The sequence below is a fragment of the Dothidotthia symphoricarpi genome (genome assembly GCF_010015815.1).
Source record: "Dothidotthia symphoricarpi CBS 119687 unplaced genomic scaffold P153scaffold_19, whole genome shotgun sequence".
Classification (NCBI taxonomy): domain Eukaryota; kingdom Fungi; phylum Ascomycota; class Dothideomycetes; order Pleosporales; family Dothidotthiaceae; genus Dothidotthia; species Dothidotthia symphoricarpi.
Genome location: NW_022985026.1, coordinates 135,569 through 159,852, shown reverse-complemented (window position 1 = coordinate 159,852; position 24,284 = coordinate 135,569). Strand labels below are relative to the sequence as shown.

The following is a 24,284-nucleotide window of genomic DNA, read 5'->3' as shown; positions in this document are numbered from 1 at the left end:
CCCTTCTCCCTACATCCGCATCCCCGTCCTCGTGAGCGAGAGAAAGAACGCAGTCGCGTGTGTATGTGTGTGTGTGTACAACACAGCTTGCTAAGGTATTTTCTAGAATGTTGCGGTCCTACGTTGGCATGGTATCATCATGCTCGTTACAAGGTGTTCTGGAGTGTGGGTATGCTACTGACACGTACGTTCCAGGCATCTCTGTGTACCAGACTCCAATCTTTTCGAATCACACTTTCTTTGTCTTTGCAGGTTCGGCATCTGCTATACTTGGTTTTGACAAGGTATATAATATAGTTAGTATATGGATAGACGCGCATAACCTGTTGAGTATACGGCCCTTAATCACGCCGATTATTGCGTCCCAGGACAACCAAACACCCCCCGACAGCAACACCCCCATACCTAACACCCACACCCCTCCGCCCTGTGCTTAAACGCATGATACGCCGCCTCCACAACACCCTGCACCGTCTCCCCCTCCAGCCCCAAAATCTCCCTTGCACCGCGCGTCCGAAAAGGCTCCACACCCCCCACCCCCCCATCATAAAGCAAACTCCTCTCCAGCAACTCAACGCCCGAATCCAGAAACCCACGCTTAATCCTCTCCCCCCCCTCGCGCACACATTCCTCCACCCCATACCTCCCCACCGTCCACTCCCTCCCCGTAACCCGCTCAACCGCACCCAGCACCTCTTCCGCGCACGTCAACACACCCGCAGCATAGATATACGAATTCCGCACTACATCCCAGCGGCGCACAACGGCAGCCACAACGCGCCCCACATACGCGAGGCTAGAGGCGGGGAACACTTCCGTCCCAGCCCCATGCATCGTCGCGCTGTGCCACGCGAGATCGAAGCCCATCTCCCCGCTGGCGAGCGCGGCGTCGAGCGCGTACCCCGTTGCTACGCCCACGTACTCGATCTGGCCATCCTGCGCAGCGAGGTGGGCGAGGACTTTTGCACGCGCGGCGGAGGCGGGGAGCCGGGACTGGATACGCGGGTTTTGCGTATCGTGGGTGAATTCGTGGGGGATGAAGCGTGGCACACCTGCGGCGAGGGCGGCGGTGATGATGCGGGTTTGCAGCGCGGTGTCGGTGCCGGAGGTTATGCTGATCAGGAGGTCTTGGGCGAGGAAGGCGGCGTGCAGGGAGGAGGGCGTGAAGTCGCTGGTTTTGTGGGTTATGGTGTTAGGGGGGATGTGTGGGGGGAGGGAGAGGGGGTGTGAGGGGTGGGTTAGGATAGAGATTTTGTAGGGGGTGGGGGATGGGGTGGAGAGGAGGGCGGTTATGATGGGGTGGGTGAGTGAGCTGTTCTGGTGGGGGTGAGTTGGGGGGTGGTGCGGTGGGTTGGGCTGCTCACCCCGATTATTGTGATGTTTTCGATTGCCATTTTGGGGCGTGATGAGTCGTGGGGGCTGGGGGCTGGAGAGGTGAGAGATGGATGGATGGATGGGTGTCTTTATATTTGATGGTCGTGCATTTTTTCCGATGCGGATCAATGGAAGCTAACATTTGAGATGAGATAGCATGAGGGTGGCATTGTCAGCTGTTCAGAACACGATTTGCGACGACTGTGTACTTAGGCCTGGTGGGGTGACCATTCGGGATCGTGATGTGCCTACACCAGTATGAGGAGGGTCTCCTTGGACGAGTGGCGGATAGCACCAAGCAACGTGCTAGGCAAAGCAAGAGATGATCAAATACAGTCTAGAATCTAGTCAGTACAAACAAAACCATTCGCACACCCAATCATCACTCACATCGAAAGCAAAGTTGAAGACGTCCGCAATGCGGGGAGAAAGTCAATCGCCAGCACCACGTGACACGGCTCTTTCCGGCGCCGACATCTGCAAGAGCTTTTGCCGACAACACCAGCGACGACCACCACCCCCATCACCAGTCATCACCACGGGCCTCTGCACCGCCGTCCAGTACACCTCCCCTCCCCTCGCAATCCACACCCCGCCAATTGGCCCCTCCCCATCCGCACCAGCAGCAGCGCGCTGACCCACACTTCAGACACCCACATCCACCACGATGAACGCCCGCATCCTCCGCCCCTTCGCCAGGGCCGCCTTCCGCGCGCCCACGGCCGTCCGCCCCGCCTTGCTCGCACGCCCCGCGCTCGCCGCCCAGCAGAACAAGAAGACTGAGGTTGGCGCCCAGCAGATGGTATGCCCCATGTCCGAGGCGGCAGGAGAGTGTGTGCAGGACAGGAACTGACGAGTAATAGACGATGCTCAAGTCGGCTATGCCCCAGCTTATCCCGTTCTTCTTCGTCAACGAGACGACGGTGGCGTTTGTCCTGCTGCCGTCCCTCATCTACATCATGTCCAAGTACATTCTGCCCCAACGCGTGCGTCTTTTCGCTGCTAGGCTGTTTATTAGCAAGTTGTAGGGTGATGCTAGGGAGGGTGTGTACTTGTACATATTAGGCGGGTGGATTGATGAATGAATGGGGTTGGACGTATCGGATAGGAAGTGTGTAGTCTGGGACAATACGACTAGGCACTATATCCAGACGCTATGCGCCTTCTGGAAGTGTATACAACCCCACTCGCCCATCCCACACCACAACATAACACAGAAACAAGCAAAGAACTAGACCGCTTCCATTATATCTGCTGCATACATATCCCATCATCTTCACCCCGCGAAGATAACCCATTTTCTATCCCCATCTACCCATTTCAACACTTGCATGTCTGCCACTACCGCGTTCATCTCTCTTCCTGGTACGTGGTTGTCATGTTGGGAAACGGGAATGAGTATTATCAGCTCGTCTGGGTACTTGATCTCCATGTGCACAGTGAGTGAGCGGAGATTGTCTCAAGGAAGGTGTGAATGTATTCTGGTGAGGGGATGAAATGTCGAGCGTGTTATATTTTTGGTAGATCTATGATGTTTGTTCCATTTATCATGTCCGTAGAAGGACGTTTAGGGAGGTAGATAAATCGAGAGTGAGACAACGGGGAGTGTAGAATACATTCATTTCCCGTGATTATCAACAGTCCCGGATATGCTGGTTGACAAATCGATGAGCAGAAATCGACGAATTGATAAATCACTGCAAAGTCTGTAGAAATGATGCAGCTATCTGCATAATAATTCCAGCATCTGATAACGTTGAGAAGGACGATCACCTACGCGAGCGCGCCATGCCCGTCCTCTCCAATCAACAACAACCCCAGGGTCCAACAAAAGACGAGCATGCGCAAGACGATCCCACCATGCAGCAATCACGACATGCACCGCACGCTCACCACCGGCCATCCGACACCCCCGGCAGCGTAATGAGCCCGTCCGCACCGCCCGACCATCTTGGCGCGTCCGATCGACGCCATGACCGCCGGTGAAGCCATGGAGCTCACCCAAGCTTCCCCAACATCACGGCACGCCCACGCCTACGCCATGCCGCCAGATGAACTCGAAAGCGCGTTCCCCGTCGACGTGCGCGTCCACCGGCGCACGCTGCGCAAGCTCGACTGCGTGCTCCTCCCCTTCCTCGCGCTGCTGTTCCTCTTCAATTCGCTTGATAAGTCGAATGTATGTCCGTCTCCTCGTACTGCTTGTAGCGCTGTTGCTGATGGTGGGTGGTGGGCGTGTAGATAGGCAATGCGGAGTCTGCGCACTTTACTGCTGATATTGGACTTGCGAAGACGGATCTGAATACCGCTGTGGCGCTTTTCTTTGCGTTCTTCGTTGCGTTGCAGCCCCTGGGTGCCGCGCTGGGGAGGCGCTATGGCATGGTGCTGTGGGTGCCGAGTTGTATGTTGTTGTGGGGGGTTAGCACTGCGCTGCATGTTTGGGTGAGGAGGAAGTGGGAGCTGTATACGCTTAGGATTGTTATTGGGTGCTTGGAGGGTACGATGCGGGTTGTGGGTTGATTTGGAGATGGATGCTGACGTGTGATAGCTGGATTCTACCCCGTTACTGTCTCGTATTTGTCGCTGTTCTACACGCGCTTTGAGTTTGGACGACGATTGTCGCTGTTCTATGGCCAGGCGGCTGTTGGGGGGGCGCTGGGCGGGCTTCTCAGCTATCTGGTCTTCTCGCACTTCAAGGGGGATGCTGGCGGGGATAACGGGTGGAAGTCGTGGCAGGTGCTGTTCTTTCTGGAAGGCAGTCTGACCATGATGATCGCTGTCGTGGGCTACTTCTGGCTGCCGCACAGCGTAGAGACAGCCTGGTTCCTCATGCCCGACGAGCGCGAATACGCCTCGTCGCGCGTCCTCCGCGACCGAGCCCTGCAGTCCGAACCGCCGACAAGCACCCACGACGAAGACGACCACGACCACCCCTCCGACGAGTCCCACGGCCTGCTACACCCCTCCCAGCCCCCCACCCCCAAAGACCACGCCTCCATCGACGACCGCGGCATCACCCCACACGACATGCTCTCCGCCCTCCTCGACCCCAACATCTGGCACCTCCTCGCCTGCAACATCCTCTCCGCCGTCCCCGTCTACGCCTTCTCCGTCTTCCTCCCCCTCGTCCTCGCGCCCCTAACACAATCCCCCTCCCCAGCCCTCACAAACCTGCTCACCGCCCCACCCCACCTCTGCGGCGCAATAACCCTCTACCTCTTCGCCCACCACAGCGACAAGCACCGCACGCGCCTCCGCCCCATCCTCCACGGCCTCGCCATCACAGTCACAGGCCTCGCCGCTGTCGTCGTCCTCCCCACTTCCTGGCCTGTCCCGCGCTACCTCGCCCTCAACGTCCTCGTCAGTGGGAACTACATCGCCTCCCCGCTCACAGTCGCTTGGATCGCAGATAACACCCCCCAGCCGGGTAAACGCGCTCTCCTCCTCGGCATCAACGGGTGGGGAAACCTCGCTGGTGTGCTTTCCGCCATGTTATTCCGCCCCCGCTTCGCGGACAAGGGGTATATCGTCCCGTTCTGCGTCACGCTGGCGTGCGTCGCGTGTGCAGCCGTAGGCTACATTCTCTTCCTACGGCGTCTGCGCAAGGAGAATCGGAGGAGGAGGGCGCTGCTACGCGGGTGGAGCGAGGCGGATGTTGAGCGCGAGAGGAGGGCGGGGAAGGGGCCGGTGGCGATGAGTGGGGGAAGGGGATGGGCTGTGGGGGTTGCGAGGGTGGTGGGGGGTAGGGGTGTGCGGGAGTGGGTTGAAAGTGCGGCGAGGGCGCCGAGGGAGGGCGATGAGAGGGTTACTTTTGTTTATGGGCTGTAAGGGGGGAGGTGTTGTTGTGCGTGTAGGGTTTGTGGTGCGAACTTGCATGCTATAGGACATTATCTTCACTTTCCTATTCCCATCCAGCTTGCTGGGAAATGCAAAAGAAAATGGGATATACGTAAATAAAAGCAGAAATCTAGATAGATGCTGTGATACGTGTTGAACTGTGGGTGTAGCATAGGGCAGCCTGTAGTGTACAAATCTCCCTCTCCCTTTGCTGCTTCGCCCGCAAATTGTCATATCAGAGCGGAAAATCGTGAAGTTAAAGGATGTCCGGGTTTGCGACATCGCACCATCCGGTCTAGTCTAGTCTGCTATAGTGATAGTAGTGCAGTGTATTGAAGTAGTTATGTCCTGTTATTTATCTGTCTGTCTGTCTGTCTGGATGTATACTCTACTATTATATAACTTCATACATATATATATAACTATCCCCAAACATCAAACCATCAAACCATCAAAGCAAAAACTCCACCCACTTAGTCAGTCCCCGCACCGCACCGCACCGCCTCCCCAAACGACATACAAAACACAACCAGCAGTCCACTACTACATTATGTTATCCTGGGTTGCATTTCTCCTTGTGCCGAGTCAGAGTGGCCTGAGCGGCTTTCACACCGCGTTTGCCTATCCTGGAAGTTATAGCGGATAGGCGATCTATGGTACCGGTGCTGGACAGTAGTAAGGGTTCTGGACGCAGGAGAACGAAGATACTCATATGACGATGAAGTACGCTGCGTTTGGGCCTGGGCGTGTTTGGTGTGAGGCTACAGCTCGTCAGCGTGATGGACGTTTTCGCGAGGTTAGGGAAGAGGTGTGAGGGGTTAGGGTAATGCGGAAGGAAGGGTTAGATGATGAGCGAGGTATAAGTGGGGATGTTAAAACGATTCTCGAGGATGGTGAAGTCTATGCATTGGCGTTTAGCGGTGTAAATAAAATTTGAACAGGACGTAAGAGAAACACAGTGAAGGAGATAGTGAGGTGACATAGAAGAGTAGGTATACAACTGTGCTGTGAGTTTGGTGGTACATCAAACTGCGCTGATAGGGAGTTGAATGGACTGGAGAAACCGCATTATAATGACACTGAGCATGTAGTTTTCTAGGTATTGCTTCGAAGGTACGAGATCTCTGATATTGTGATTGTTGTAGTTTCCTGAACACCGAGTCTTTGTATCATACTGAGAAGCTTTGCTATACCAGTGCAACATGAGTGCGTGTCGTAGACTGAGTCTATACAAACGCTGAACCCGCCACCACAGCTTCAATCCTACAACCTTCTCATAGGAGATCCTCGCCAACCAAGCTATCCCCCTATCCCCCTATCCGTCCCCATCACGATATCCATTCCTCAACTCAAACACGCGCACTTTCCCTGCTCACCCCCTCTCCTTGACAGCAAACCGCTCCATCAACCCCTCATTATACGCCCCCAACCTATCCCCAAACCCCCAATACCCAAACGGCAACCTCCCATCTAGCAAGTCACCGAAGAATGCCGTAAGATCCTCAGACAACGTATCAGGTCGCCATTCCTCCTCGTCTACCTTCCCATCCCCATCGTCCACCACAAAAGGATCCCCACACATCCCACCGGTTTGTCCCAGTCGGTGAATGAGTGAACACCAGCAGGCTAGCACTCGGGAGGTATCCTGCAGGGCTGCGTGGTCCCGTGGTGTTGCGGTGGCGACGCGTAGGACGAGGGGGAGGATGTGAGTTTCTACCACGGCATAGGGAGGTTGATCGCGAAGAAGGGTTTTGAGGGAGTGGCGGAGTTGGTTTTTCAGTGAGGTGTGGGTTGTGGGTTCGGGCTTTTGAACAGTTGATGGGGTGCATTTAGGATGTGCGACCTTGATTGACGTGGCTGTTTCGTGGGGTTGCGGGTTGAAAGGGGTCTTGCTGGTTGTGTCAGGGTTGAAATTACTTGTACATGGGGTTAGTCTGTTGTTGTCGTCGTCGGAGCTCTTCGTTCGGAGATTTGGCTGAATGCGTTCAGGGTCATCTCGCTCCAGGCAACGTGCCGTGCTATTCCTCGCAGGACTTCGCGACTGCACTCGAATCTGCACTGCGACAGCACGCCTCTTGACACATCGTGGCGCCTCAAGAAAAGCCATACGTTTCTTCCCGGACGGTGGGGACCGTTCCTGTAACGGTTGTCTTCGAATAGTCGATATGTCACTACGAGGTGGAGTTGGAGGGAGGACCATGTGCGATGGTGGTGCCGGAAGAGTGCACAGGCTGCTGCCACAGCCGCCTGTATATGGTTCGGGTTTTGCGTTGAGTACGGGATCTCGATCACTGATTGACGGCGTAGTTGCTCCTCTTCCAATGTTTTCTTTGTCTGAGATCTGCGTCTGGACTCGGGCGTCCCCAACTATCTGCTGATCCTTTGCGGGTGTCCGTAGACATTGCGTACTGCGTCGTCCTCGCGGTCGCTTACTCTTAGCTTTACAAATAACCCTAGGCATACTATTGTCGATGTTCGATTTGACGGGACTTCGTGCTACGGACAGCTGCCGGAGAACCGATTGCTCTCTCAAGCTCTCGGTTCGGCGGTCACATCTACGGGGTTGTAGATGTTCGTCTTGGTCGCTATCTTCACAGTCAATATCCAGATTTTCGATCGCGGGCAGTGCAGAGAATCGTCGACCAGGCAGGTGATTTAGTTTAACAGACGCTGGCGTATCCTTCTCCTTCTTCTCGACACTGATCTTGCTCTGGATACGAGCTGCTATCCAGCACCGCACATCCGTAACGATTCTACGAACTGGTCAGCAAAGTGAAACGATAGATACGCGAAGAACATACTGCTCCATGTCATTGACAATTTCATTTCCCTCCTCGTCGCGACGAACTTGATGATTATCATCAAGACTGGCCCATCGTGGTGTGTTAGCACGTTCATCAATCGCATCCACATCGCTCATCGCTCGATCTGGAGACAGCGGATAATCCTCAATCGAACCCCGCGCTTCAGACGCACGAGTTCCGTTCCGTTCCCGCCCTTGACCAGTCAATCCACTCTCCCTCTTCCCCAATCTCTGCATACCCTCATCACCAGCCCCCCAAACCCGCTCCCCCCACCCCTCACAACCAAGCACCTCCCTCACATCCCCCTCAAGAAACCCACCCCTCTCGCGTTCCCTCTCAAAGTCCCTCTCCCCACTCACATACACATCCACAACCCTCTCAGTCCGCCACCACAACGCATTCGCATCCTCACACGTGAACCTCGGCGTCACACCGCACTCGTCTTCTTCCACAAACCCTAGCCTCCGACTATACACGTGGGGATGCTGTCCGTCCAGCAGGCCAAACAAAGGTGCTACAATAGGCGCTGTGGGCGGCGAACCGGATTTGTGCGCTTCTCGGAGGGCTTTAATGTATTTGTGTATTGGCCTTTGGTTCCGGGGGACCCACTCGTTGCGTGGTGGGAGACCGAGGATCATTGGTGCTGGTTGTGCTAGGAGGGTGAATCGCGTGAGTGAAGCGATATTTCAGATGTAATCTAGTAAAGCAGTAAGGCAGTTGTGAGAGGACGAGATCTTGTATTGTATGGGGCGCAAAGATCGCGGTACGCGTTCATCTGCGTCACGAGTTTACGCGTTTGCGATGAAGGGGCGAGTGGCTGGTGGTCCGCCATAAGCGGTTAGCGCGGTTCACCGTGACGTGACGCGATGCTATTAATCTCCTGGATCGACAAGTCGCCGAGTGTTTTCACTCAGCCTTTATCGAAGCGTAGTTGTTCTGTGTCTCAAGTACTATTAGTAGGTTATTCACAGATTTCGGCCGTTGCAGCCAAAGGAAAGAAGCCCCGTCTGGAATTAAACATACCACGTCCTTTCACCGACCAAACACCATCCAATCTACCACTTCTACAGCCTCCGAGAACGCAACAAGGGCGCAAAAGATGCCAAAAAAACTGACCTACGCAAGGTTCGAACCTGCAATCTCTTGATGTCAGACTCAGAGGAATCGTAGTCAAGCGCCTTGCCATTGGGCCAGCAGGCCATTTTGAAGTAATTGGTGAGATGTAGACGAATTCCGCGGGACAAATTGGTGCATGTAATGAGGCAGAGATGTAAGAAATAGATAGAGGAAGAGAAAGAGAGGGGATAAGGGAGAGAAAGGTAGACCTGCGGTGAGGGGTATACCCTTCCACACACACGCGACGGACTCAATTATACATACTATCCAGCTTCAAGCTTAGATTTCCCGGATCCCACGGATATTCGCATACTGGAACAGTCAGCCCACAAAGACGACGAGAGCAAATCACTTCCATACGCCTGCCAATACAACCTCCCAACATAACAGCTTCTCCAATCATCTCCCCACCATCTATCCAAGTCTATTCGCCCCGCTCTTCAACCCAACGCTCCCAAACTTGAACACCTCGCGCTTGTCGAGCGCAGCAAGCACAGTGCAAACACTCGCGACCGCAACGAGCGCCGCGCGCCCAAGGTTCACCACACCCCACTTATCAATCAGAGCATGCGTGGTCTCCGCCTCCGCAACCCCCTCTTCCACATTCTTATCCGTCAGGGACGCAGAAGCGAGTTGTTCTTCTTTGGCGAAGAGGGCTTCGTTGGTCGGCACAATGAAGAAAAAGGTGAAGGGGACGAAGCTGGCGAGGAAGGCGGCGGCGGTGACGTTGAGCTTGAAGGGCGTGGAAGATCTGTCCTCTGTGTTGGCGGGTTGGTTAGAGATGGAAGATATAGGGGGAGGGAGGGGACACACGGTTGTAGGCTAGGTATCCGATCGCTAGGGTGCTGAGGATTGAGAGGGGTGGGCCGACGAGTATGCCTCTGTCGTAGACGCTGCGCCATTGCTTTGCGGCGAGGGGCGCGGGGGCTAGCATCACTGTGGGGATGGCGATGAAGGATAGTGTGGCGGTTGCACCTGTGACTTTGTGAGTATGGGCGTTGTTGGTGTTTGGAGGGGTATATACCTAGAAGGTATGTGCTTGCGGTGATACCGACAGTCTGCGCAATCCACAGCCCAGTTGGGATCTGCTGATTGAGAAGAGACGCCATGATGATGTTGCAGCTCACGGAGTGAAGATCTGGCGAGCTTTGCCTTCAGGTGGGACTTTGAATAGTGGGATGATGTGAGTTGTGGATTGAGGAATGAGAGTTGATGAAGAAGGACATCCGTATATAGATCAGACCACTCAGCAAGCTCAACAAGCTCACCAAGCTCAAGCCTCATGCATGTCGTACACCAATCATATCATTTCGTCGAATGCTCCCTTACTACGTTATGGAACTATCGTGAGGATCAGGCGTGCGACTGAGGGAATTGTACAGAGACTGTGCAATAGGTTACACGCTCAGATGGGGAAGTGGAATGCACTCTCGGGCTCCTGAAAAGCCGGAAACAAGGTCGGCGTCTGAAAAGCAACAATACAATAATACTTCCCCAACGATTACACCCCGCCATCACACTATTTCGGCTCTCAGCTTGACGCGAGAGCTCGCGGTAGCGCGAAACCCGGAACCCCGGAATCCCGAAACCAAGTTTGTCGTCATAACAAGCGACATCCCACCACAGCAACTACAGCACCTCAATGCAAAGTCTACAAAAAGAGTCGTAGACTCGTAAGATATAACCAAAGCCTTCGCACTTTTTCGAATCGAGTAAAACTCTACTGTTCTGCCAATTCTGTGCGGTCGGATCCCACCACTACACTACTTCCAGGTTTCGCGCTACCACGAGAGGACGGGCTACTTAGCTGTGACGTTTGATAGGCATGTAACCGTAGAACTAACCCTGAAGGAGACACGGCTGTTTTGAAATGGCTTTGTATCTTTGACAAGTGAACGATCGCGTCTCCCCTATCTGAATTAACGCGCCATACCCACGATTGAAGCTGTTGTAGGGATCAAAACACGCCGTTGACCGTTACTCCAGACGAAACAACGCGTCTAAACACTACGGCACTCAACACCGCAACCATGTTCTGTATGCATACCCATTCTCCTAGATGTATACCCCCTAACACCACACAGCCTTTTCAACAACAGCGGCCCTCCACCACGTAACCCCTCTCCCAAGCGCCACAACCATCCAGACTGCACTCACGATTCTGCACAATCATGACCTTCTGATCCGCCTGGACCCCGAGCTCTCCCACTACGAGACTCTGCCGCCCCTCCCCTCAGCTCCAAACACGAAGCGCTACAAAATAACGGACACCGTGCACGCGCTGCCCGCTGGACTATGGGACTCGAGGGTCACGTTCGAGTCTGAGATTACCGACATGGACGACGGCGCGGAGTGGCTGATCAAGGCGCCATTGGGCTTGGTTCAGAAGACGACGTGGAGGATCATCAGGGCGGAGACGTTAGCGGAGGAGGAGAGAGGGCAGGGAGAGTGGTGTCTGGTGGAGGATATGGAGATCAAGGGGAATAGGATGGTAGTGGGTTTTGTGAAGGCGAAGTGCGAAGAGGGGTGGAGAGGTGTGCATGGCAGGTTTTTGGCGCATCTGGAGAAGTCGTGACGGGATTTTGGTGGTGTTGGTGGTACGGGTAGAGCGAGGCAGAGCTGACATGCATACCCTTTCGGTTGGCCGGAATATCAAGAACCATGCGACGCTTGACAAATCCATATAGGGTTAGTGCAGGAGTCTTGTGCCTAAACTCCTAGCCTAAACTCCTAGCATACGCCTTGCGTGTACTTTGTAGTTTTTGTTAGTGTAGTTGCATAGGTTACAGGGCTTACAAGAACGCAGCCTGCTTCCCACTTTTACGCTTGACCGATAGGTACCTATGTGCTCCACCAAATCTGGCCGCCCACATGTACCCCACCTTCCGTAAGCGATTTCCACCGAGGTGTGGGGCGAATGCGTCATATCGGAGCTTCTGGGTCGTCGTGTTGAAGCTGCAACAAGTGTTGATGTCGCTGATCTCGCATACTATTCTCAACGACAAGGCACGTCTCCCAGCTAGTCGCACGTCGTTGTCTTGCGTCGAGGAGCATCTGACCCCTTTCACCTACCCTGTGCCCGCGTGCTCACCTCAGATTCGCGACGAAGCCTTCTTATCGCGCCATCTACCCGTATCGCTATGCAGGTCTCAAACATCCCAGCAGTTCTCTCAACAGCATTTGCCACGGCGCTGTCGTTGCTGTGAGCTTGACGGAACACCTTCAAGTCCGTAGTTGGAGCCGCTCCTCGGGAAGGGGCTGCGAACCGCATTGCCGAGCGGTGGCGATACTTCTCCTGGCGCGGCGGGGCGAGATGCCCCTCGACTGAGCCTCTCGTCTAGAGACGGACTGGATTGGTGGGAGTTTAGTGGGTAGCTGAGTAGGCATTTGCCCTGCATATCCCCAGCCGCAACGATGTGGAGAGCTAGGTATCGGACTGCGAGTTGGCCTTGATAAAACTCCTCAACCATGGTTGTTGTAGGGCTGTCATACTTCGTTTCGTCTCTGGTTACAAAGATTGGGTTGTCCACGCGACTGATACAGCAGTCGCTTGACCTGAAGGCTCAGAAAGATGGTGGTGCTGACGGCGCACGTGGCTCCCCACCACCAGCTTATCGAAGCGGCAGACGCGATAAGGAAAACGGCAGGTGCACCTGCGTCGCAAACGCAATGCATACATCTGCGTGTCGACGCGCTCTATCTTGCAAACGCACGTCTCATGCTGCTGTTCATTCTTGAAAAGGGACATCGCCTTCGACCGATGTTTCTCCCGCTGCTGCTCTACGCCAACAGCTGAACCTTGCTAATTGGCACTTGTCCGCGGACCAACATCCCCGCATTCTTCTAGAAGCGTTCCGCTATCAAAAACCGCGCACCCCAACTCCTGGTCAGCCATTAGCTTACCACTCTTCCGCTCTCGCATGAAGACAGGAACCGTTTCTCCTTTTACTTCTGCTTTTGTCTTTGTTCTACAACCACTCTGTTGTTGCGACATCAAGACCCCTCTTTTCCTGCCCTGAATCCATCACCCTCGAGATGGAACCACTTTCAATCGACTCGATCGTTGTCGAGCACCCCAACGAGATGTCGCTGCCAACGCCGGGCACTTCCAGTGATGTCATGGCAATGGAGCGGTCGAAACCCAAGGGTAGACAGCGCCTGTTCAGTGGACTACATCGGATCGGCTCCTCCCCGAGTCTGACAGGCGTGGGCAGAACCCGTTCACAAAGCCTGAGGAGCAGCGGGAATGCATCAATGTCTTGCATGTCTCTGTCCAACCCAGGCTCGCCTTACAGTAACGGCAATGCGTATGGCAGCTCCTACTCGTCTGAGCTGTCCAATGGTTTCTCCACGGCTCCGACTTCTGTAGCCAACAGCCCACCCAGCACACCTTTCTACGATGAACAGGCTCGTCGGTGGATGAAGACTCCTGACGTCCGATCTTCAACTCCTCTTCCATCCAATCTGAGGCCCCGATCCAGAGCTGGCTTGGAGTGTGAGGGCGATTACTTCTCGCGACCAGTTCGGAAGACAGTGAAGAAACGACCCAACTTCAACTTCTGGGGAGAAATGCCAACCGAAATTCGCATGCATATCTTGCGATACCTGCAGCCAAAAGAGATTGTGCGATGCTCGAGAGTCTCCAAGTCATGGCATGCTATGTGTTTTGACGGCCAGTTATGGGGTGACCTCGACACACATGGATTCTACCGCGACATCACAGCGGATGCATTGGTGAACATCATCAAATCAGCAGGTCCGTTTGTCAAGGATCTGAACTTGAGGGGTTGCGTGCAGCTCAAAGAACAATGGAACAACACCAGCTTCATCGAGGCCTGTCGAAATCTCGAGAACTTTTCGCTCGAAGGCTGCCGAATCGATCGCACCTCCATCCATACCTTTCTGCTTCAGAACAGCCGACTCGCCCACGTCAACCTGTCCGGTCTTACGGGTGCCACAAATGCTGCCATGAAGATCATTGCTTCCAACTGTCCTCGAGTCGAGACGTTGAACATCTCATGGTGCAACAACATCGACAATCGCGGTCTGATCAAAGTCATCGAGGGCTGCCCGAACCTTCGAGTTCTGCGAGCGGGCGAAGTACGAGGGTGGGACGACATTGAGCTGATGTCCAGTATCTTCCAGCGCAACACTCTGGAAAGGCTTGAGCTGAAGAACTGCGATAGCCTCAACGACGACTCCCTCTCCGCACTCATCGAAGGCGTGGGTCAAGAAGTAGATGTTCTGACTGACCGCCCGATCGTACCTCCAAGAAAGCTCAAACGCCTGGACCTCACCCGCTGCCGCAGCATAACCGACGTTGGCATCAAAACCCTAGCAGGAAACGTGCCTCACCTAGAAGGCCTCCAAGTGTCCAAATGCGGCGGCCTAACCGACGACGGTCTATCCGCCCTGCTCCCCACAATGCCCATACTAACCCACCTCGACATGGAAGAAGTCGAAGGCCTCTCCAACGACGTCCTGAAGACACTCGCCGAATCCCCCTGCGCCCCACACCTAAAACACATCTGCATCACCTACTGCGAAAACCTAGGCGACGCCGGCATGCTCCCCGTCCTCAAAGCCTGCCGCAACCTAACTTCCATCGAAATGGACAACACGCGCATCTCGGACCTCGTCCTCGCCGAAGCCGCCGCCACACTGCGCACTCGCAACCGCGCTACCCGCGCCCTCTCCGCCTCCGAGCGTCCCCACATCGGCCTGCGCATCGTCGCCTACGACTGCGCAAACGTGACCTGGACCGGCGTGCGTGAAGTCCTGTCCCGGAACGCGGAAATCTCACCCCCATCTTCTTCTGGAAACGGAAGTGGAAGCGGAACCCACCCCCGCGAAATCATCAGCCTGAAGTGCTTCCTCAACTGGCAGCCCACGGTCGACGAGCACACGAAGCGCGTCCTCAAGGGCGACTTTGCCGCTGCGGCCCGCCTCGAGCGCAAATGGACGGACTGGATGATGCTGAATGAGGAGGCGGGCATGGGCGGCGCGAATGCACGCCGGCGCCGCAGGAGGGCGAGGGAGGCGCAGATGATGCATGCGGATGAGGAGGAGGGCGGGGCTGGCGCGGGCGTCGGCGTGGGTGTTGGGCGGAGGAGACGGGCTAGGAGTGGGCCGGGGGTGTGTGTTGTGATGTGATGGGATGGGGTTGTTGGGGGGTTTCCTTGTTTCTGGGGTGTTGTGGGTAGATTTATGCGGTTATGGATGTATGAACCTATTACGTGTCTATCTGGAGTTAGAGCAGTTTTAGACGGTTGGAAAGGTCGAGTGACATGACAGTTCACTCCCTTTTCTCCTTTCCTTGCAATCCACATATATGACTATACTCGAATACACGGACTCCTGCCGTTTATGTGTCGGATGGTACTAGCCTGTGTAAAAGGTAGACGAGTGGCTCGCACATCGAATCGCATCAACAGGACAGCCACAGGCGAGAGAGTAAACAAACAACCAGCATGGAAACAAAAACATTCATATTACTTTCCGTCCCCTCCCCTCTACCTGCCTACTTAACTCATTCCCCCCTCCCACGCAAAGCGCGCAAGTTCACAAACCCCCATCCATCCATCTATCTATCCATCGTCGTGGCCCAACCCCCTCGACCAACTATTCAGTCCATTCGACTCTCAAACTCATAAACTCATCAAAATGACAGGAAAACTTTAATTTTCCCCCAAGAAAAAAGTGGTATTTTCCCCCCTTCCTGCTCCGACTCAAATGCAATATGTCGACACACACACCCCCTTTTACACTGTGGCTGTTCGACTAGACGGGACTGGACTGGATAGGGCCGTCGCATCGAGCATCTACGTTAGTCTGTGCCCGCGTCTCCTCAGCACCCACATCCGACGGAATGAAGCCAGGCAACTAGAAGGTTTCTTCCTCGGCGCCCTCGGTCTCTGGGGGGATTTCGAACCCTTCTTCGGTCGAGTAGAGGATGTTCTGGATCTGCTTGAGTAGACCCTCGTCCTTTTCGAGCTCGGGGTCGGCCTCCATGGCCTGCTGGATCAGCAGCTCGATGTCGCGGAGTTTGCTGAAGTAGAAGTCGCGCTCGCGCTCCAGACCAGTGACTGTCTCCTTGAGTTGCGTGTTCTCTTCTCGCAGCGCGGCGCTGGCGGCTCCTCCTCCGGCGCCCATCGGTGTGCGGGTCCTGGGCGCGGCGGTGTTGCTGGCGGCGGGTGCTCTTCGGGCGGCGGCGGGGGCGGCGGCGCGGGGTGCAGGGGCGCTGGTCGAGGCAAGGCCAGCCTGTCCTTTACGACGCGCGACAGGGTCGTAGTCGTGGCCAGGGAAGTGCTGGTCCCAGTATTGCTTGACGAACTGGAGGAACTCGAGGTTGTCCTGCATCTTGCACTTTACCAGCGACTCGACGCGGATAGGCTTGTCGACCTGGTGCTTTGCGAACGTATCTGGGGCGTGTTAGCGTGTGCGATTCGGAGGGGTGAGGTGTCGTCGTACTCTGCAATATCTTGAAGTTTTGCAGGTATGCATACTCGGTGTTGGCGTTGAACTTGACTCGCGACATGGGGACATCGTCTGCGGGTTTGTTAGTGTTGTTGGAGGTGGCTCATAGACGGGGAATACTCACAGAAGATGCTGTCAAAGATCTGGCAAAGCGCCGCTCTGCGTGTGTCTGTTAGCACGCCCTCTCCCCATGTCGCTGGATGCCCCGCAACCGTTCGGCGCATGTGTGACGTACCCAGTCCCGCATTGTTCGACCTTTGTGATGTTGAGCTGGAGGAGGTTGTTTAACCAGGCGACGAGTTCCTGTCTGCAATGCAGCCCTGGTCAGCACGTGTCGACAAGAGGGGGTCGTGTGTCCTGGGAAAAAGTTGGGCCCAGCGCTTACCTTGATTCTCCCATGGTGAATAGATATGTGGTGTCGTGGTTGTTCCAGAAGGATTCAATGCTATCGAGATGGGGCGAGAGATGTGCAGCAGCGATATAGACAGGGTGGCAGCGGGGGGACTCGGTGGAGACGTTGGGGGGCGTCGTTGTTTTGGCTCACTGTTGTAGGGCAACAGCGGGCCACCAAAAAGGGCTCGACCCCCCTTCTGTATCCGGCTTAGCGCGGTTGGAGATTCACGTGCAAGCGTCTCTCGCGCCTGTATCATGCACGCGTCGTCCTGAGCATGACAAAGATGTTTTGCCCATTTTTGTATGGCTGTGATAACCGCTTCTTTTTGTCTTGTCTAGGAAACATCAGATCAACTCATCGACTCCTTCTTCGCGACTGCAGTGCACAATTTCTCGAATGGCGTCATGTCCTGAACTCAATGGATTTGTAAAATGACTATCTTCAGCATTCCCACCTGGAGATAGATTTTCGCGATTGGATTCTAGATCTTTTCATTGCTCGTCAAACTAATCTATAAACCTATCTATCGACCTCCATCTTCGACTCAGAGCCTCCAAACCAAACTCCATCTAATGCCTCTGCCCCGGCGCATAATGTCCATTAACAGGCGAAGGCACATCCGTGACCCCACTATCCGAGCCCCTCGTACCCTCGTAATACTTCGTAGGCGCACCCGCCACGCCTCTTGCCTTTCTCCTCCTCTCTCCAATGACGATCGCCGCAATCCACGCCAACCACATGACACCAGCAACGACTCCATACGCGATGATGCCCTTCTTGGAACTCATACCCATCGAGTCCGCGAGCTGCAGACCCAGACCGCCGTTGATGATACCGAGGGTGATGGCGATGCGCCCAACCCAGATATGCGCGTAGGACCAAAACGTGCGGCTTTGGTATTTCTTGAAGAGCAGGTGGTGGAGGAACCCTAGTATGGGCTGGAAGAAGACGAGTACGAAGACTAGGATGCCGATGATTGGATGGTAGTGGTCAAGCTACACATTCGTTAGCCAGTAGGATACAGTGGGATGGGTGAGCTTACGAGGTTCATCTCCATAGCGATGTATACGCCCAGTCCAAAGCCTGCGATGTAGACTAGGTATGCGAACAACTGAAATGCGGCATGCAGCATGACCACGCCTGGGAACGACGCGAGACGGATTGCAATTGCGCCTGCGGGGAAGAGAATCACAAATGCGAGAGCTGCAAGGACGCCATGGGCGATAAGCATCTTCGTTCGGTTGGAGGCGTTGCCGGATTCTATGACGGTGAAACCTGAATTGGACGTCCCATCAATGGAACTCTCATCACAATAGGGCAGATCTTCTCGTTTCATATAAGGGACACCTGTCGGTCTCGCAGTAGGTCTAGCAGTGAGCCAGTTTGTTGGGATTCCGGTCCAAGCACTACTGTAGTTGGTGGTGTCGTCCGAAGCAGCACTGCTCTGGGTAGGATTCGCAGCCGAAGCCGAAGCCGACGCTGAAGTACCAGCTGAAGCGGCAGTTTGTGATGAGCGAGGAATACAGGTGACTGCCGTTCCAGTAGCAGTTCCACTTGCGGTACCTGAGGACGCCGCATTGACAAGCGGGTTAACGCTGTCACCTCCCTTCGCACTGGCGTAATTCCATGAGAAGACACCACGGTCACTGTGTTGGCGAATCGTAGCTGATTGATCGTCGGTATTCTTGGGTCCATTGGATGCCTGGTAGGCATATATCCAGCTCCCACTCCCAGCCGTAAAGTCTGCAGTGTTACCAGACCACGAACTGCAGCTCGAGCCTGCACCTCAGTCAGCATTTACGATCCCGACGATGTGTTTAATCACTGACACTTGACATTGGCAGTCATGACACCATTCGAAACTCCAGAGCCCTCGAGTAATTCCACTTCTGCATCATCGTTGAAATTGGGCATCTGGGTGCCAGTTCCCAACCGCGGTGACAGCGTCACGTTGTTTCCATCTGCAGAGGTATACACCGCGAAGATGTTGGAGCCGGCCATGGCTTGTCCCTGACCTAGAGCTACCCATTCATAGCTGCTTGGACCTGAAATCTGGAAGAATATGTCACCACTCCCAGATGATGCTGTGGCCTCAGGAATGTTGAGCTTGAAGCAAACACCAGTTGAAGGACAGACGCTGGCCACCTGAGCCAAGGCGCGAGACGCTAAAAACGGTCAGCCCTGTTGAAACCTTGATAACGATATACTTGCCCAAAGCCAGCAGGCCAGTTGAAACAACAACCCTCTTGCTATTCCTCATTGCAACCGTGTCGGCCTATCGATATGACGATCGAGAGGGGACGAAGAATCGATGTTGGCCAACACAAGGCGCCCTTGAGCTGGAGGACACTCGGGCTTGCCAAGGCAATACACCAGATCTGACAGGCTAACTCAACGAAAGGGTTATGCAGAGTACGATCTTGGGAAGCCGAACTCCAGACCGATACGAGATGAAACGGTTCGAGGAATGTTGAACGTCCGTAGTTATTTCGTGGGGGTGAACGGGAAATTAATAGTCCCCCGTACAAGAAGCCGACATTCTTGATATCTACAAGACCCAGCACCTGCAGACGGACGCGTGTCCAACGTGGCTAGAATCTTAGTCTACACATCGTCCGCTGCAGGTTACACGTTGACCTGTCTCTGTGTAAGGGTGTAGGGCCGTAGCTTGGTGCGGGGACCCGCTGGGCCTACAGATACACCAGACGCGCCTTAATCACAGATACCGATACCGCATGCGTCATGGTCGCTGCGACGCTTTGAGTGCCGGACGTCTGACGGTGTACTCATGGTGACTGGCGGGCTTGACGGTGTACTTCTGAACATGCCGTAAGCCGTGAGAATAGCGGATGCTGGGCGTGCTTGGCCCTGACGCGGTTGTGGAGGCTGAGCGTGAGCACAACGAAGAATCGTGCGTCCGACGAATGACGGACACTGTTTTTGACAGCAGAGCCGGGCTAATCGCTTACTAAGCTGCGGGCGGTCGCATATAGGTCGTGGAGGATCTGCGAGTCGTGGTTCGTGCAACGTGGATATCTTTGGTGTTTTGTGGGGCACGTTCCACGTTGGCAGTCGCGACACAAGCTTCGGGCCTACCCTACCACATGTCAACCTTGGACTGTAAGACAGCCGTCTCCGTGTTGCCGACACCTTGCACTCGACAAAGAGTGCTCAGGGTTGTCATGTAGCGGCGGTAAACGCCGATCAACTGTTAACAAACTTTATAAATTAATCCCAACCTCCGCCGCGCCGAATAAATCCCTGCCGCGGGAGAACCCGTGGTCGGCCTCACTTTGACATACAATTCCTGAATCTGAGGTTGGTAGCCACGTCTACTGACGTTTGAAGTTGGGGTGACAATCTTCGGCTTGTACAGCCTTGCATTTCTTGCACCGTAAGACCGCGTCACCTCCGTGCACACAAGCCAAAACACACCTTATCTCGAAGGTGTTCCATCTCACTGCATAGACGGTGTTTGATTCTGATCTCACACAAGTTGAAACATCTGATCGGTATCTTCGGCGGCACTTTCCAAGACAACCACATAGGTCAAACAGACAAACGGCGCCCCACTTCCATTCCAAGCTTCTGCGGCCGACTTGATGACTTCATTGTCAACGGTCCTTTCCAAGTGTCTTGGTTGATGGACGAGATTAGAAATGGCACTGCCTCACTCGAGGACTATCATTTATTCGGAGTCGAGCTTCCGAGATCTTGATGCAAAACGTAGTAATCTTCATCATAAAAAGAAGGCCGAGACACTGCTGAGGTCACCAACGGACTTTCTGACGAGCCGTATTCCGATCGTTGAAGTCGTTTGGATATCTCCATGGGATAGCACTGGTATAGGCGCCGTCATCAACGTCGTTGCTTCTGCTCTTTCGTCTTCTCGTCCTCTTCGATCATCCTTAGCTTTTTCGCGATGATGAAAAAGGTATTCGGGACTTTAACGTGAACGCTTAGTACTACTTATCAGTGGAGTTGGTGACTTTCTACTGCAAGTTGCGAGCCTCATAGAGTTATCTCCAATCAGCAGGTGTACGACATTTGCATGGCTTGATCGCTGACATTCATCCCCAAATGGCACTTCCTATCCCTGCGGTTGTTGCAATCAATACAATCGTGTCTTTCGCTGTTCATAAGACTATCTCTTTCCGAACCCAAACACTTTGCTTGCTGCCGAGCTGACTTTCAAAACATCCCGGTATGTCAAGCTGATCCGCGTCTCTCTGAAAATTTGCCCCCCAACCCCCTCGAACGCGCCGCGATCCCCCAACAACGACCAGTTTGCAACTGTTTCGGCGTTGAGATTCTCGTCGATATCTAAGGCATCGATTCCATGAAGTAGATCTTGATATGCGGTGCCAGTAATGATGAGCAGGGAGCGTGGTTCCTGGACGATCCGTGTTGGGATGTTATACTTCGTCGTCGGCTCCTCTTTCACATCTGATGCCCTCTTCGTTGCGGCATCTATTGGTCTTGTTGTAAGGTTTAGACATATAGCACTTCCCAAGCTCACAGTAGCAACCACTGGCGCATACGCGTCACCATCTTCATGTGGCATGATACCCTCACCAGTGTTATACTCGTTGATCAAGACGTGGTTAGGCTGCTTATGCGGCGTATGTTGAAAGATTCCTAGTTCTTTGAAGCGCTGCACAACTGGATTAACAAGGTACGTCGGTAGTGGGGCGGCTAAAAGAGTATTGTTCTTGGTCAGTGTCGAGGGATGCGCTTGAAGACGCCGGTGGGTGAGTATTATCCATCGCTGAGCCGGGATCTGTACATGAATCAACGCCGTAGTTCACATGTTTATGAAAACACCCATCTTCGAATACGTTTCAAATGAGCTTGTAGATGTGATAGGAGGGAAATCGCAACTCACTTTCTGCAGCATGGAAACCTCTTCCTCCTCGGAGATGAAGTTTGGAATGTAGTAGAAGTCCGGTGGGAGTCCAGCTATACGGAAAGCTTGCAACGGCGCTTTCTCGCCGGCTTTTTCCGCAGCAGTCATATCGTCGATTTGGCGCGTGCAAGGTAGTCTCTCTTAGATCACGTCTGATGCTTGATTTCTGGTGGGTGGGAGTCGGCGGTGGCGTGAACGCAACTTGCCCGTACACCGAAAGCGGGGATGTAGGAGGTGTATAGAGTTGTCAAGGCTAGAAACCGAATCCGTAGTTGTGATAGGGTGAAGACGAGGGGTGTACCGACGCGCAGCGATGTGTAGGGGAGAGATCAGCCGCTAGTGGACGCGCTAGCGAACCTGCTGCTGCACGTTTGTCCTTTCTAACACCAACTTGCTCCTTTTCCACAACAGCCACCCGCACCCCAGTACCTTAAGCGCGGTAACAAGAAGCTTAGAGTCGTGGGGAGATGTCGAAACATATACCCACGTGCATCGCATTACCCCGCAAAGTGCTACCCCGCAAACCTCATCCCAGCAAGACCGGACTGGAAGCGTGGGTATATGTACTGCAGCATGCCGCCATGTGGACGTTTTTACTCTTCAGTTTCTTGTTGCACTCTTGGTTGTAATTGCTTAACTCGTCTGTTCCATCTTGCTTAATCTTACACACTACAATGGCCGGCTGGGATGACATCACTACGGCACTGGGGGGTAGCTTGGACAAGCTCAAAGAGCTTGTTGAATCTGACACTCAGCTCAAGGCTTTTACATCTTCTAAAGCGATCGACAAGGCTGTAACCTTCGGCATCAAGTCCAGCGGCTCAGATAACACATTGCTCGTAACAGTCACGAATGGAAGCGTGAAGGTCAGCACTGGCTCGCCCAAAGATGCTTCCTTCACGCTCTCGGCTCTATCAGAGCAATGGGAACAACACTTCAAAGACGTTCCTGCTATGCCCTACCAGAGTTACTGGGGTATGTTTGGTATGAACATCAAGCAGAAAGGTGTCGAAGTTCAGGGCGATCAGGTCGCCTTTGCCCAATGGATGCATGTCTGGAGACGTGTTCTCGAACTCGCTCACGACGCCCATTGTGGTCCTATGAAGTTGGATGAGCAGCAGCCTGAGCCCGAACGCGATTTCCTCACTGGCCGATATATATATCTCAACGCGCCTGTCTGGGGAAAATCTAAAGTCTTCTACGAGTACTCTGGCGAAGGTAAACAGCAGATCGTGTTCTTGCACACTGCTGGAAGCGACAGTCGTCAGTACCACGGTGTCATGAACGACGCCAGGATGCGCAAAAAGTGCACTATGTATGCTTTCGATCTACCCGGACATGGACGAAGTTTTCCCACAAAGAACCTGCCCCCAGGAGCACACACAAACACGGAGGATAGCTATGTTGGTATCATAGCCGCGTTTGTGAAGGGGCTGGGTTTGCGGAGACCGATCATTTGTGGTGCGAGCATGGCGGGTCAAGTCTGTTTGGCAGTAGCTATTCGTCACAAGGAAGTGGGTGCTGGTGGAACGATTCCTCTGCAAGGGTGAGTAATTTTACTCTTAGGAAGAACGAGGCTGACTTGTTAAGCTCGGAATATCTCGACATGGAACGTGTGTGGTATGATCGCTCACCATATGTCAACCAGTCTCTTTCCAATCCCGAGTGGATTTATGGAGTGAGCATACCCTTCTGTAGTAAGGCTACATCATTGACAAGTAACAGATGATGGCGCCAACCGCTCCCCTCGCAAACAAACAGCTCATATGGCACACGTACAGCGCCCAAGCCTACGGAGTAAGTTTTCTTTGTACAACATTCCAATTTGCACATACTAATCATGTCCTAGATCTTCCATGGAGATCTAGATTACTATTTTGGCGGCTGGGATGGCCGTTCTCGCGTCGCCTCGATCGATACCCAAAGTTGCCCAGTATACATGCTGACTGGTGAGTACGACTGGTCCAACACACCTGAGATGGCGCAGAAGACAGCAGACAAGATCCCAGGCGCCATGCACAAGTCTATGCCTGATTTGGGTCACTTTCCTGCGACCGAGAATCCACAGAAGTTTGTTCCGCATCTGTTGGAAGCTATCGACCATATCCAAAAGGTCAAGAGTGACAATATGTCTACAATGAGGTTAGGCGATGGAACCGATTGAGAATCTGTATGTCAGCGCAGACATGGATATTGAGATTGTTGATAGTGGAACGAGGCAATCAATGTTGCGTCACATTTTATTCGTACATGGCTAAATGTATGACGTGCATTCGCTACCCTACTCCTCTTCACACTCTTTTCACATATACGCCCATATGAGTCTCGATGAGTTCTTACCTTGCGCTGACTTGTAGTAACAAATATGTCGTTGCCATGA

General features: G+C 53.8%; 10 protein-coding genes and 1 non-coding gene across 11 annotated transcripts; 5 read left to right on the top strand and 6 right to left on the bottom strand.

Annotated features, from left to right (window-relative positions):
* Window positions 1–25: 25 nt before the first annotated feature.
* On the bottom strand, window positions 26–1,755 carry P153DRAFT_347542 (isoflavone reductase family protein). Its single transcript, XM_033666176.1, has 2 exons — window positions 1,365–1,755; window positions 26–1,317 (listed from the first exon to the last, which is right to left on the bottom strand). The coding sequence occupies exons 1-2, from the start codon at window positions 1,392–1,394 to the stop codon at window positions 406–408; spliced, it is 942 nt and encodes a 313-aa protein (XP_033520041.1). The 5' UTR covers window positions 1,395–1,755; the 3' UTR covers window positions 26–405.
* On the top strand, window positions 1,565–2,643 carry P153DRAFT_90845 (uncharacterized protein). The gene is made up of 4 exons (XM_033673482.1): window positions 1,565–1,721; window positions 1,778–1,935; window positions 2,024–2,176; window positions 2,238–2,643. Exons 3-4 carry the CDS (start codon window positions 2,042–2,044, stop codon window positions 2,400–2,402), a joined length of 300 nt encoding a protein of 99 aa, XP_033520040.1. The 5' UTR covers window positions 1,565–1,721; window positions 1,778–1,935; window positions 2,024–2,041; the 3' UTR covers window positions 2,403–2,643.
* A 559-nt stretch (window positions 2,644–3,202) lies between these two features.
* On the top strand, window positions 3,203–5,570 carry P153DRAFT_425482 (MFS general substrate transporter). The gene is made up of 3 exons (XM_033672545.1): window positions 3,203–3,550; window positions 3,613–3,868; window positions 3,920–5,570. The coding sequence occupies exons 1-3, from the start codon at window positions 3,347–3,349 to the stop codon at window positions 5,197–5,199; spliced, it is 1,740 nt and encodes a 579-aa protein (XP_033520039.1). The 5' UTR covers window positions 3,203–3,346; the 3' UTR covers window positions 5,200–5,570.
* A 1,010-nt stretch (window positions 5,571–6,580) lies between these two features.
* Window positions 6,581–8,650, bottom strand: P153DRAFT_359995 (uncharacterized protein; the record flags this gene model as incomplete). The annotated part of the gene is made up of 2 exons (XM_033666893.1): window positions 6,581–7,961; window positions 8,010–8,650. The coding sequence occupies 2 exons, from the start codon at window positions 8,648–8,650 to the stop codon at window positions 6,581–6,583; spliced, it is 2,022 nt and encodes a 673-aa protein (XP_033520038.1).
* A 474-nt stretch (window positions 8,651–9,124) lies between these two features.
* Window positions 9,125–9,212, bottom strand: P153DRAFT_t103. The gene has a single exon. It is a non-coding gene; the product is annotated as a tRNA-Arg (tRNA).
* A 330-nt stretch (window positions 9,213–9,542) lies between these two features.
* P153DRAFT_298963 (uncharacterized protein) lies at window positions 9,543–10,237 on the bottom strand (the record flags this gene model as incomplete). The annotated part of the gene is made up of 3 exons (XM_033664245.1): window positions 9,543–9,884; window positions 9,940–10,103; window positions 10,153–10,237. 3 exons carry the CDS (start codon window positions 10,235–10,237, stop codon window positions 9,543–9,545), a joined length of 591 nt encoding a protein of 196 aa, XP_033520037.1.
* A 921-nt stretch (window positions 10,238–11,158) lies between these two features.
* P153DRAFT_359993 (uncharacterized protein) lies at window positions 11,159–11,703 on the top strand (the record flags this gene model as incomplete). The annotated part of the gene is made up of 2 exons (XM_033666892.1): window positions 11,159–11,165; window positions 11,213–11,703. 2 exons carry the CDS (start codon window positions 11,159–11,161, stop codon window positions 11,701–11,703), a joined length of 498 nt encoding a protein of 165 aa, XP_033520036.1.
* Window positions 11,704–12,804: 1,101 nt separating this feature from the next.
* Window positions 12,805–15,506, top strand: P153DRAFT_399796 (RNI-like protein). The gene has a single exon (XM_033671762.1). The coding sequence runs from the start codon at window positions 13,164–13,166 to the stop codon at window positions 15,279–15,281; it is 2,118 nt and encodes a 705-aa protein (XP_033520035.1). The 5' UTR covers window positions 12,805–13,163; the 3' UTR covers window positions 15,282–15,506.
* Window positions 15,507–16,010: 504 nt separating this feature from the next.
* Window positions 16,011–18,999, bottom strand: P153DRAFT_378508 (iron reductase domain protein; the record flags this gene model as incomplete). The annotated part of the gene is made up of 6 exons (XM_033669799.1): window positions 16,011–16,549; window positions 16,599–16,706; window positions 17,648–17,993; window positions 18,041–18,273; window positions 18,523–18,777; window positions 18,828–18,999. The coding sequence occupies 6 exons, from the start codon at window positions 18,997–18,999 to the stop codon at window positions 16,011–16,013; spliced, it is 1,653 nt and encodes a 550-aa protein (XP_033520034.1).
* Window positions 19,000–21,142: 2,143 nt separating this feature from the next.
* On the bottom strand, window positions 21,143–22,012 carry P153DRAFT_359989 (uncharacterized protein; the record flags this gene model as incomplete). The annotated part of the gene is made up of 2 exons (XM_033666891.1): window positions 21,143–21,778; window positions 21,884–22,012. 2 exons carry the CDS (start codon window positions 22,010–22,012, stop codon window positions 21,143–21,145), a joined length of 765 nt encoding a protein of 254 aa, XP_033520033.1.
* Window positions 22,013–22,309: 297 nt separating this feature from the next.
* P153DRAFT_347519 (alpha/beta-hydrolase) lies at window positions 22,310–24,141 on the top strand. The gene is made up of 4 exons (XM_033666175.1): window positions 22,310–23,450; window positions 23,495–23,582; window positions 23,630–23,701; window positions 23,754–24,141. Exons 1-4 carry the CDS (start codon window positions 22,579–22,581, stop codon window positions 24,066–24,068), a joined length of 1,347 nt encoding a protein of 448 aa, XP_033520032.1. The 5' UTR covers window positions 22,310–22,578; the 3' UTR covers window positions 24,069–24,141.
* Window positions 24,142–24,284: the final 143 nt, after the last annotated feature.

Bases quoted from the DNA above. Each gene is read 5' to 3' on its own strand.
- P153DRAFT_347542 (XM_033666176.1), bottom strand. From the start codon at position 1,394: ATGGCAATCGAAAACATCACAATAATCGGG. The intron at 1,318-1,364 runs GTGAGCAGCCCA...CACCCCCACCAG, and splicing joins AAAACATCACAATAATCGGG to AACAGCTCACTCACCCACCC.
- P153DRAFT_90845 (XM_033673482.1), top strand. From the start codon at position 2,042: ATGAACGCCCGCATCCTCCGCCCCTTCGCCAGGGCCGCCTTCCGCGCG. The intron at 2,177-2,237 runs GTATGCCCCATG...GACGAGTAATAG, and splicing joins AGGTTGGCGCCCAGCAGATG to ACGATGCTCAAGTCGGCTAT.
- P153DRAFT_425482 (XM_033672545.1), top strand. From the start codon at position 3,347: ATGACCGCCGGTGAAGCCATGGAGCTCACCCAAGCTTCCCCAACATCA. The intron at 3,551-3,612 runs GTATGTCCGTCT...GTGGGCGTGTAG, and splicing joins ATTCGCTTGATAAGTCGAAT to ATAGGCAATGCGGAGTCTGC. The intron at 3,869-3,919 runs GTACGATGCGGG...GACGTGTGATAG, and splicing joins TGTTATTGGGTGCTTGGAGG to CTGGATTCTACCCCGTTACT.
- P153DRAFT_399796 (XM_033671762.1), top strand. From the start codon at position 13,164: ATGGAACCACTTTCAATCGACTCGATCGTTGTCGAGCACCCCAACGAG.
- P153DRAFT_347519 (XM_033666175.1), top strand. From the start codon at position 22,579: ATGGCCGGCTGGGATGACATCACTACGGCACTGGGGGGTAGCTTGGAC. The intron at 23,451-23,494 runs GTGAGTAATTTT...TGACTTGTTAAG, and splicing joins GGAACGATTCCTCTGCAAGG to CTCGGAATATCTCGACATGG. The intron at 23,702-23,753 runs GTAAGTTTTCTT...ATCATGTCCTAG, and splicing joins ACAGCGCCCAAGCCTACGGA to ATCTTCCATGGAGATCTAGA.